General features: G+C 32.8%; 1 protein-coding gene across 1 annotated transcript in view; it reads right to left on the bottom strand.

Moving 5' to 3' along the window:
* LOC127737145 (DNA ligase 1-like) overlaps positions 1 to 11,193 on the bottom strand; it is a 40,191-nt gene extending 28,998 nt beyond the window's left edge. The window contains exons 1-2 of the mRNA XM_052247677.1: positions 10,600 to 11,193; positions 4,164 to 4,389 (exon numbers count right to left, since the gene is read on the bottom strand). Of these exons, the coding sequence (XP_052103637.1) occupies positions 4,164 to 4,389; positions 10,600 to 11,162 (789 nt within the window). The 5' untranslated portion in view covers positions 11,163 to 11,193. The remainder of the gene's footprint in view (positions 1 to 4,163; positions 4,390 to 10,599) is intronic.
* Between the last annotated feature and the right edge of the window lie 1,339 nt (positions 11,194 to 12,532).

The raw sequence follows: 12,532 nt of genomic DNA, 5'->3' as shown, positions 1-12,532 counted from the left end.
TCCCAAGTCAGGAGCCTGTAGTTCAGTGGTTATCGTTGGTCCATTGTCAGTCATATTTGATTTTCGTAAATTGTTTTGTTATAAATAAGGCCGTTATTTTTCTTAATTGAGTTGTTTCATATTATTCATATCGGGCCTTTTATAGCCGACTATACGGTATGGGGTTTTCTCATTGTTGAAGGCCTACAGTTGCCTATAATTACTTACATCCACTTCATTTTACCTTTTGTGGATAGTTGTCTCAAAATGGCATTCATACCACATCTTCTTATTTTTATATTAACAAAAATACCGAACTCCAAGGTAAATTTAAAAAGGGGGAAACTGACACAATCAAACGTACGGAGTCAGAAGCTAAGTTTCTTAATAATATCTAAATTTATCAACGTGGAATTTAAGGAAGGCATATTATAAATCATGTCAAAGCACTACCTACTGAGCTAAGGATAACCTCTGGGACTAGCAATCCAGCAGTAGCGGAATCGACCATGAGAAACGAAGCGATCGAAAATGAAGGTTTAAAGTAGGTGAAATGATAACAGGTTTTCCCCACATCTTTTTCTCAACACCTTTTAACTTAGCATGACTTCTTATTGTAAATCCCATGTGAATTTATAATAAGACCAAGGTTTATAAATTCACCACAATCATTGTATTAACAGTCATTTGGGCAATACATATACCAACACTGATACTAACTCTAATTAATTCCGCCATTACCTCGTGACTACTTCAACCAAAATCAACACTTGAACAGATAAACATTGTCATTGAGTAGCACATGGTTTTAACGTGACAAAAAAAATTTGATTTTTTTCTCTAAAATACTCACACCTTTATCAAAGATGGGATCAAAAGATATAGAGATGAAGAAACATACGTTAATTTGTTCAAATAACATCTTGACAAGTTTCCTTGTACAGTTATTATTGTGCAATGCAGAGAAGTGTACTCATTTTGAGCTGGAACTGCTGGAGAGTTTGAAATTACAAATAGGATATAACTCAAATTTAAATCAGGGAACCAACTATGAAAGATTCAAGAGTTATTCAATGATTTTCGCCAATCCATGATAAAAAACTATTAAATCACTTGTTTTTAATCAAGTTTCAAAATATTTAAAAAAATATTTTTTTCACTTTCCGCCTGAAACAATTGATTTTGTTTTCGAGAAATTAAAAATTAAAACTCTATTTTAAAACGGCATTGTCTATTTTGCCGGCTCCGATTAAAATATCTTAATTTAGCCGGGAAAATAGCATATTTCTATAGCAATGGCTATTTTGCTGGCGTCGGACATATAGTAAATTTGTTATTTTGCCGGTTCTTTGTAAAGAGTGAATTTTAATTTACTTCTGAAAAGTACTACGAAAATGTGCATTGTCAACATAAAAGAATCAAATTATTACTCGTATAGTTAAATAAGATAACAGTAACAGTATTTGAGATACATATAACCTGGGACTATCTTTCTCTAGTATAAAAGTCCCAGATATAATCGTTTAAAACACGTATCAGTCAAAGTGAAAATAAGAATTCGTAAAAAGAAATAAAAATAAAAATATTGTGCATCCATTTATAGCAAATTATATCAAAGCATGTAGTTCATGTTGAAATAATTTCGAAAATCGGTCACAGTCTAATGCTACATGTATAATATGCATAAGAATAAAATCTCAGAATTTTTAGCAGAATTTTTACCCCCCCCCCAACCCCAACCCCAACCCCCAAATCCTACAAAATCATAAACCGTCAATATAATAAAAAAAAACAGTAGGTCAGTGTGCTTATTTTCAAGTTTGATAAAGACAAGGCAAAAAAACTCATATTGTGTATATGAAAAGTTACATATATAAACAAATTGCTAAGGTAAAATTCATCACCAATCATTTGCGATCCAAGTTACCGCGTAAAGACTCCCACATCACCGTAACCTACTAAATGAATTGAAATTAAATGTGTTCTTATGACCCCTTACTTTAAAATTCTTTCCCTAGTCTAAACTAGCAAAAAACTTACCGTGTCAATAATGTTGCGACCTCAAACCACTTGAACAGGACGGACGCGGACTTGGTAGATACTGATAGTTCCCTTGGCTTCAGAAAATTCCTTAAAAATCCGATTCTACGGAAAACCGAAGGACATTTTAGTTCTATATAATATTAAAAATCAGTATTGACTTTTCATTGTCGCGAAAAAGAAGGTAGTACATGTCGTAATTGGCGTAAAATCTAGATTATGACATGAACAATTCTTAAAACACTTTGAATTTTGCCCTGACTCTTAGTCAATCTTTAAGTGGCTTCATCAGTTCAGCCACTTCAAGAATTACACATAAAGACTTAAATGATCATATGGCAGCCAACTGTGAACATGCAGGCAATGCGCCTTTTATTCCAATATTCTGCTAGATTTCCTTAATTTACCGAGTTCTTTTTCAAACAAATTCAGTCATACATTTGAAGGGTTACTTTTATGTACCGCCATAGTAGTAATTTGGCGTCTCATATAATTCGCTTCCATATTGTAAAGATTGTGTAGATAGTGCATAGATATAAACTACTTACAATGTATTCTTTAAAGATTGCGTTGGTATGATAAAAAAGTTAAATGATTAGAAAAAAAACTAAAACTAAAGATTTTTTGTTAAAATGTCAATGAATGTAGTACAGAATAATAATATACAAGAGCGTAGTCCAATTCCCCAACAATAGTGGTTTAGTATATTCCATTGAAGTCCCCGGATGCATTGTGTAAATTGACAGAGAATTCTTGATTAGTGCAATCTATTGTAAGATTCTGAAGAGAAGGTGTGCCTAATTTGATAAATAAGGTGCTTTTTGTATTTCGATGAATGGCTTGGTGTTGAACTTTCAATGGCAAATACTACATACATTTCAAGAGGAGAATACGTTATTGTGAGGTAATCAGTTGGAATGGGCTTGACTCATCAGATCGGTTCCAAGGATAAAATAGGAGCTGCGTCGGATAGAAATCTACCTTATGCAAATGAATATCAATACAGCTGTTAACCTATTCGGGTTGAAAAAATATCTATGGAAAGTCTGAAACCGTTTGAAAATTGAGCTGTTATAGGAAAATCTACAAAACAGACCAAAATATTCATCCATAATTTTGTATTTGAATGTTCCAATTTGGGAAATTCAATCAAAGTCTTATACATGTACATGTATACGTCCACTTGCATAAGGTCGATTTCTATCCGACGCAGCCCATATATAACAAAAAGAGTAAGAGACTAAAACATTAAATATCGATCTAAAAGTTCTCACAGTTACTGAATGCAATTTTGTGAATCAATTTCAAGTAATAAATCAACCTTGATACGGGTTGTGTTCTTCTCATATATTTTATGATGGTATGAGACTAAACCTCCTAACGGGAGGGATTGTACCTGATTTTCATATGATGAAGACATAATCTTTCAATCAGTTTAATTGAGGTCTGGAGCTGGCATGTCAGTTACTGCTAGTAGTCCTTTGTTAATTAATGTATCATTGTCATTTTGCTTAGTTTCTTTTGTTACCTATTCTGACAACGGACTCGGACTTCTTTTAAACTGAGTTTTTCTGTGCGTATTGCTGTGTTTTTGTTTATTCTACATTAGCTAGAGATATAGGGGGAGGGCTAAGATCTCACAAAACATGTTTAACCCCGCCGCATTTTAGCGCCTGTCCCAAGTCAGGAGCCTCTGGCCTTTGTTAGTCTTGTATGTTTTTTAATTTTAGTTCATTTATATGTTTTGGAGTTTAGTATGACGTCCATTTTCACTGAACTAGTACACATTTTTGTTTAGGGGCTAGCTGAAGCCTGCCTCCGGGTGCGGGATTTTCTCGCTGTGTTGAAGACCCATTGGTGGCCTTCGGCTGTTTTCTGCTCTTCGGTCGGGTTGTTGTCTCTTTGACGCATTCCCCATTTCCATTCTCAATTTTATTTCCTAGACTAAAATAGCAGTACAGCTCCAGCTGATTTAGTATAACACATTAGTCGTCATAAGCAATCTAAAAAGTATGAACTTTGATTATGCCAAAAAGTTAGTATCGACAGGGTGTAGGACCACAAGAAATAATGCATCTATTCTCTAATTTCACTAACAAGCTTCATATTTATTTTATACTTATTAATATATTTTTAATGTTTACCTGCACGAAGAAGGCTACCAGAATTGAGTATCCAGAGGGCTGGAGGACAACATTATCAAAGTAGTTCATCAGTATATGTGTACATCCTCTCTTTGACAAAGTGTCAGCAAAAAGAATATGCAGATTTTTGTCGTTTAAATCGTGATGAATGCAGGGTCTTGGTGATAAATAGTCACAACAACTGAAAGGTGCGCTGTCGGTTATAAGTTCTCCACCCTTTAATTTTCTACAAAATAATAATCATATTCTCAATCTCGAGCTCTTTATTTATCAATTCAGTAATTAGTAAGCAGCTGGCTTTATCGTTATAACTCAACATTATAAAGCTGCAGACCAAATATTAAATAATTCCCTTTTATAGAAGCCAAAACAACTTTGACAAAAGATTTCTATCGAACGGACGGACGGACGGACGGACGGAGTTGAGCGTTTAGCAGACCTGCTTCCGCCTTCGATGACGCAGGTAAAAAACAAAACAAAAACAAATTTACGAACTTAGGTCAAGGAACAGTAAATTGGCTATGTCACAGATTTTGTTTAAATTTTGCATACAACTTTTGCATGTTGACTTCTAAAAACAAATCGAGAGAAAAGAATCATTTAAATGTTATGCTTGATAAAATCGTCACGGTATTCAGTGGCGGATCCAGGAGTCGGTTTCACACGGTTAGAACACCCCCTTTTTTTGACGATCAATGCTGTTGAATGGGGACATATCTTTTATCCTGGATTGGAACCCCCCTTTTAAAAATGGCTGGATCCGCCCCTGGTATTGAATGAAAATACTGATTTGTATACTTAAGAAAGAATATAAGGCAGGTGATCACTAATTTTATGCTTTACTTCAGTCTTCACGCTTAACCAATATTTTGGCATAAATAATAAACCATATTTCAAATTAATAAAGTTCTATTTCACAAACGCATGTATATGTATGGTCAGAATAAATCCAGAGACCAGTTGCTTTCTTTAAAAAAAGAAATGCAATCGTGAACCTAAATGCCTGTTTGGCATGAATGATCAGATAATTGATACATGAAGAAGCATGATTTTACCTCATTTTTTAATAAAAAATGTAGAAAAACTGACATAGATTCTTAATGAAGCTACTGTTCTATGTGGGGTATAATTTTCTTGTTAAAGAAATAATTTCTCTCTCTCCCATCCCTCTCTATTTCGATAGATAACATTCCAACATGCAATCTGATTAAAATTCAGATCTATCTTAACTCGCGTGCTCGTACATATAAGCATATGAGGATAAAGGATTTAAATTAGATTGTACAACACGCTAAATAAGAGGCAACCACTGTTTGTTCCATTCTGAGGTGCTATTTTTGAAATTAGAGGTAGCTTCCTGGCTAAAGTCGAAATGTAAATGTGAAACAGTCTTTGTTTTGAAGAAGTTTATGAAAAGAATCAGGATTATTTGTGTGTAGCCAGTTTGGAAATAGTTCAAAACCCCATGCTAAATTCGTATTTGTTAATTCCGAACAAAGACCGTTTTGGAAAATCAATTGCACTGATTTATATGGTTTGGTCATTGGCTATCATATTCGAGATATATGCTTAATTTCAATTTATTTATACCCCAGACAACAAACTCAAAACAGACTTTTAGAGTAGAAACGATTTGAAACCTCAACTTTATACTTAAATCAGTTTGCTGAAACATTTATCACTTGTCCTTTTGTAAATTAGCCAAATTATAATGAAGTTGTTGATTTGCACTTTTATACGATACTGTGACAGACAGCGGGAAGCAGGAATAACAGCGCCAATTCAGTATAGCTCATGTCCAGTTCGCAATATAAAAATCCTGTTTTTTGCAATCGTATGTTCGTTTTATACGGATATTGATTTTAAGAAAAATAATTTTTTACTAAGTTGTCACCAAAAAACGCTCTAGACCTCTGTCAACTGGACCCTCTAAATTCGCTTATGACTACAGATTGGCTCGTCTCCTTGAAAACAAGTTGACGGAATTCCCAGAAACTTGCACTGATTCTTCTTTAGATGGAACATGAAGTTGTGCACTAGCTACTTCAACTTTTAATCTGATTTTATTTTGAGGGGGAGGTGGATTGTTTCACATACCGAAAACAAAAGAATTGACATTTCCATTTATAACTATATGTTTTGGAGAGGAAAGTCGGCACAGTGACACGTGCCCTTTGAAAATTCACACATTTTCGTAAAAAAATTAACATAATAGGTATAAGAAGATGTGGTATGAGTGCCAATGAGACAACTCTCCATCCAAGTCACAATTTGTAAAAGTAAACCATTACAGGTCAAAGTACGGCCTTCAACACGGAGCCTTGGCTCACACCAGCATCTTTTATTTTATAAAAGAATCATGAACTGATAATACTCATCTTCCTGTTATTATAAGTCTTTGGACAATTGCTCATCTATCCTCGCAAACCACATATCGGTAGTAATTTACAATAGTTTTCAATGCCAAACATCGAGGAATATATCAAACCTCAATTTGTTTTATTTCATTAACCATAAGTTTTAAATAAATAGAGAGTTATCGCCTCAACTCCAAAGAAAATCACTCAGTGTCTGTAAATCTTTTCATATCTTTAGAATTATTTTAAGGACTCAAACGCATATTCATTTATACTGTTTATATGTGACGTATAATTTCTGCATTTAACATACATAAAAGGTGTCTTTAAATTTCGTCGTAATTTCAAGGGTTAACTTGTATTTTTTAATAAGATTAAGTATGGTTTCTTTAAGTAAAAAAGGAAGATGTGGTATGTTTGCCAATGAGACAACTCTCCACAAGAGACCAAGTAACGTAGAAGTTAACAGCTATAAATATATGTCACCGTACGGCCTTCAACAATGAGCAAAATCCATACCGCATAGTAAGCTATAAAAGGCCCCGAAATGATAATGACAATGTAAAACAATTCATACGAGAAAACAAACGACCTGGTTTCATCGCGTTGTCATTATTATAATTATTGCTTTTGTTTCCTTATTTATATCTAAGTTTGAATTTTATAACTTAAAGGTATATCAAAAAATAAAATTTCGTTATAGCATCTTATATCTGCATTTTACACACCTGAACGATTCGTCCGTGACTTTTATCGCATGCAACTTCGTGAATTTCCGGAAATTTTTTTGAAAACATGACAGACGACATGGCTGCGTTTGTCGAGTCTTTGAAAAACCGCAAGTGATTTAATACTTTTCACAAAATGGTTGAGAACCAACTATGAATTAAGATTACACATGTTTTGAAAGACATATCAAATTTTGAGTCGTCCATCCAGCCCCGACAACTTCAGGCATAACTATGCACATGTTTTCGGGGGCAACCATCACAGGAAAGGTGACAATAAACTTTTCAAACTAAGAACATGATAATTGTTGTGATATGTCACAAGATAAATAAAATGCTTGTATTATCAATAAAAACAATTAAAGTTAAGAAATTTATAATTGGCTGTCAGGAAATATTATCTAAAAATTCAAAGAAAGACAAACTCTTAATAGTTCTTGTCTGTATTTCTTCTGCTGAAGTATATGATAATCGGCCCTCGTTCATGATATTCATTAGCCCTCGAGCCTACGGCTCTTATGCTGATATCATGACCTAGGGCCGATAAAGGGTCTGATATGAAAAATGCAATGCAATAATCTATACATATCAGCCCATTGAGCACCATTTCGGAAAATATGGAATTCACGTAAATTTAATGCTATTATCATGTACTGTAAAAATTATAAGTTATTTACTCTTAGTATAAAGTAAAATCACAAAAATACTGAACTCCGAGGAAAATTCAAAACGGAAAGTCCCTTATCAAATGGCAAAATTAAATGATAAAACACATCAAACGAATGGACAACAACTGTCATATTCCTGACTTGGTACAGGCATTTTCAAATGAAGAAAATGGTGGATTGAACCTGGTTTTATAGCGCTAAACCTCTCACTTGTATGACAATCGCATCAAATTCCGTTATATTTACAACGATGCGTGAACAAAACAGACATAATAGGTAAAATAGTCACAATATGGGTACAGCAGTCATCACTGTGACACAATCTCAAAATAAACAAATATTTAACAAAAAAGCACAAAAAAGTAAAATCACAAAAATGTATATGATAAAATTATTTTGTGAATACTATGATTTCTGGTGTCATCCTCGATGATTGGAAGTTAGTTACCCTAACTCAAAACAAAAGAAAATAATCACATCCTTAGAGCAAATATTATCCCCTATTCTTTACTTATTTGCAAACAGTCTCATACACTTAATTGATGAATAGCTTCAGAAACATGGTCAATCTGTCTATGTTTCGTATTGTAACCCGATTCCGAAAAATAAGTAGACATAAAACATGCTTGTATAACATAAAATAAATGTCCCCAATGAAATATTGTCTGTCGGACAAAATTTCACATACATTTATTTCCCGTGTCTGAGGGATATATGAAGATGTGTTCACCCAAGAAAATTCATATTTCACGAGGCGAGGGAATTTAAATATGACTTTTCGAGTGGAACAAATCTGCATATCTCCCTAAGTCAATGGAAATGAATGTTCTATCCCACTACCTATATTTTTTTTACTTCCTGAACATAATATATTAAATTACATATTTTTTTCTTATCCGCTTGTTTTTATAAGTAAACACGACATTAACAATAATAATCAGTACCGATCAAAATTTAATCATTTATTTTTTTAGTTTTGTTTTTAGATCTTAAATAATTTTGAAAACGAAATTACTATACTATCTCTTAAATAGAACCCGTTCACAACGTTATAAACATTAACCGCGCGTAATGGCGCACATTGAAGTCCCGACGTTCAGAGGGGAATATGATACTCAGAGGGGAATATCATAGTGAAGTTTTGTTCGACGTCACGTGGGATAGTCTCAATCAATCAAATGTTGATTTCGATATCAATATAAACATGCAGTGGAATAATATAAAATATAATTGTCCGCTGACATTTTTTCATAATGAATTCTGTCCATGACAATATTTCACTGTGATATACTGTCCATGAAAATATTTCTTAATCTTATTATGTTTTCCCTAAAAAAATCCTCTGCCAAAAAAATGTGAGCATTTCTTGATTTTTTTTTAAATTTTCATGCAGATTTGTTTGTTATTATCAATCCAATAAAACACGTAAATGATATCATTATACAAAATATTAAATTTGTATAACCTCCTTTTCTTGAGACAAAATTTCATGAGAATTCATCTATAAGATATTAAGACAATATACACAATATATAACCTTGAATAACCTCCCTTTAAGAAGACAAAATTTCTACCATCTATGAAATAGTGTCTGTATATGGACAACATTATATATGGAAATCGTCCTTCTCTGGACATTATTTCATAGACGGGGACAAAATTTCATGATACAAAGTCATGAAATTTTGTCTTCAGAGACAATATTTCATAGGACAACATTTTGCTTTACACTTGTAAGTTCGTGACCTTTGTCTTAAACGGTGGCTTTGCAAATGTGCAACAATATATAGGTCAGGCCTATTGTATTTTGTATTTGAACACTACAGAATAAATTTGAGATCAAGTAACAAATGAATATCTAAAAAAAAGACAAATTAGGACGTACTAACTTTTTTATTCTCCCTACAACAATTATTCCTTTTTTTAAAGGTGACTTTTAATGGTCAATTGGAAAGTCCAGAATTAAACACTTTAAATATGTTTAAGATAACTTAACTTTAACGATGTCAATAATGCATCAAAAGTAATAAATAAGGGGTTTGGTAGTGTTTATTGTCCTTTAATTATTGAAATTATCAATCTTGAAATTTTGAAAACAAAAGTTACCCACATCCGAAAATAAAGTTACGGGCAGTCTGATTAGTTTTGACCAAAAAAGTTGGGCGGACATCTTATGCATTTTTTAAAGTTAGCCTTGCGCTGTTAAGTGAACTCAAAACCAATAACAAATTTATAGTAATGGTAAGTGATTTCTTTATTCAAGAATCCTATAAATAATTACATAGTGCACGAAAAACGTCACAAAAAGTAGATTTTGTATTAATTATATATCAACGAGTTTAGATTAATCACAGTGATAATGAGTGATTACGGCGTAGTGAACTTATTTTGTTTTATATTTTTTGACAACAATCACCTCTTTCATTCAGCCTTGGACACAGGCATAGCAATTTCCTACAACTGAAAATTAAAAACCGGTAATTTAAAACCTAGCAGGGCAGGGGTATTTTATGATCTAACATATTTGAGGGTATGGATGGGGGTTTACAGAATAGAAAATAATAGGCAAACAGTATAAAGAATAGAGAAATGGCATAGAAAAATAAAGAATATAGGACCCCCCCCCCCCCCCAGACCCCATCCAGACCCTCATATATATATATATATATATAAATATGCATACTTTTTTACTTCTGGACGATTGATATTGATATATTCCATGTTCATCCAAGCTGTTGTTAACCATTCCTTGTAACTCTCACTACCACAACAATGATAGTCCAGTTGTAATCTGTCAATTAATAATTTACTCTTCGGTTCTTTATGATACACTCCCATCATTTTTGATATTCCTTCTTTCAAGGAATCTTTGATTTCACTGCTATGTGAAAAACACATCATCGAAGCAGCAAAAATAAACCATATAATCACAAAAAGATACAGCAGAAATAAAATGAGTAAATTTTGGAATCGCCCTCTCGTTTCTGGATAACCACAATCATAACAAACTTTAGCCATGATCAGATTTGTCACGAACATGATTATTCCGACAGTTAGTAAGAACGACGGTAGCACATCAGGATCATATCCTCGCATCAACACTAACTTTTCATCAATATTTATTTTGATAAATCCAGCTAAAATCATAAGAATGCAACCAAACAATGCCAGTAATCCACCAAGGACTGTCCCAGCCAAACCAAGCTTCTCCCTTCCATCTTCATCAATATCTATGTTTATACACATTCTGCATTTTCAATCATTTCAGCCACCAAAGACAAACAACAGGAAGCGGAAGTGTTAAGATAACGCTAATGACGTCACATCATCCAGATTGACGTAATGAAAATTTTCCCGTAGTATTTTTGATCATTTTTACAAAGATTTATGCTCATCAGAAAAATAGTGTATACACAGGTATTCCATATAAGTAAATACTTATCATTCATTGTAATGTTTGCTATACCATAGGTACTTGGGGACAGGACAATTTTTCCCCTTTTTTCTAAAATCCGTTATTTTTTGTTTTCTATCAATTCAAATTATTTTCGCGTTTTTCTATATTATATGACCATAAGTATACTAGAAATAGCTTGTATTTGCCATTTTTGAAATAGAGTTCTTTTTAAAACCCTCTCACAAATAATTATCATTTTCGTACATGGAAAACCCTATTTTTTCGAGGTAAAATGCATATTTTTCGCATATTTTGAATACACATTCCTGACTTAGTATGCCTATATTGATGAATTTGACTTTGTTAACATTAAGTTTACATAGTTGACATTATAGAAACATTGTTATTTTATTTTCAAAATGTACCGTTAAAGCATATGACGTCATCAAAAAGTGTATTATTCGTGACGTTTATGTGTAAGACGTCGAAATAAAGTAGCTTGCAGGTACTTGAAAATACCCTTAGTTAGTGTTGTACAGTCAACGGCTTGTAAAATGGTTATAGTTTTATCGATTTGCATAGTGTAAAGTGTTATTGATTGCAAAAATTCTTTTGCCATCCTATCAGAGTTTCATTTTTTTCAAATATATTTGATATTTGCTGAAATATATTCAACTTAAAGCAGATTTTATTTTTGAAACAATATACAAAAAAAATATTTACTCTTTTGTTGTAAAAACTCTGAAGGATCGTGTCGAAGTCTTGAATACTACTTTATATAAATAGAGCCGAAGTCAACAATATCTCTTCATAAATGGAACAGCGTATCAAAATCATTACATAAGCAACTGAACAATATGCCGTGAATTAATAAATTGGCCGCACAATAATTCATTTCTTTGGGGTTTTTTTTTTTTCATTTTTGTGATGTATTATTTAATGTGTTCACGTTTCACGTATGCCATCAATCCCATTGGTATTATTTTAATAAAGTTCAATTATTCTTACTTTGCTATTACTTGAGATTTCATCCGGCTTGTCAGTCGACAGCAAGGATAACATTTCAAGCCGCAGGTTGTCAGCGGAAAAAAAATAAGCCGGAGCTAACGTTTCACCAAGGCGAGAAAAAATAAAAACAGTCTACTAAAATAAATACCCAGAATTTATTGAAATACATGCATTTACCTAAAGCATGCATCTTTATACTCCGTCTTAGAAG

The sequence above is a fragment of the Mytilus californianus genome, unplaced genomic scaffold, assembly GCF_021869535.1.
Source record: "Mytilus californianus isolate M0D057914Y unplaced genomic scaffold, xbMytCali1.0.p SCAF_4, whole genome shotgun sequence".
Taxonomy (NCBI): domain Eukaryota; kingdom Metazoa; phylum Mollusca; class Bivalvia; order Mytilida; family Mytilidae; genus Mytilus; species Mytilus californianus.
The sequence above is the reverse complement of the archived record's forward strand: the minus strand, read 5'-3'. Positions and strand labels throughout refer to the sequence as shown.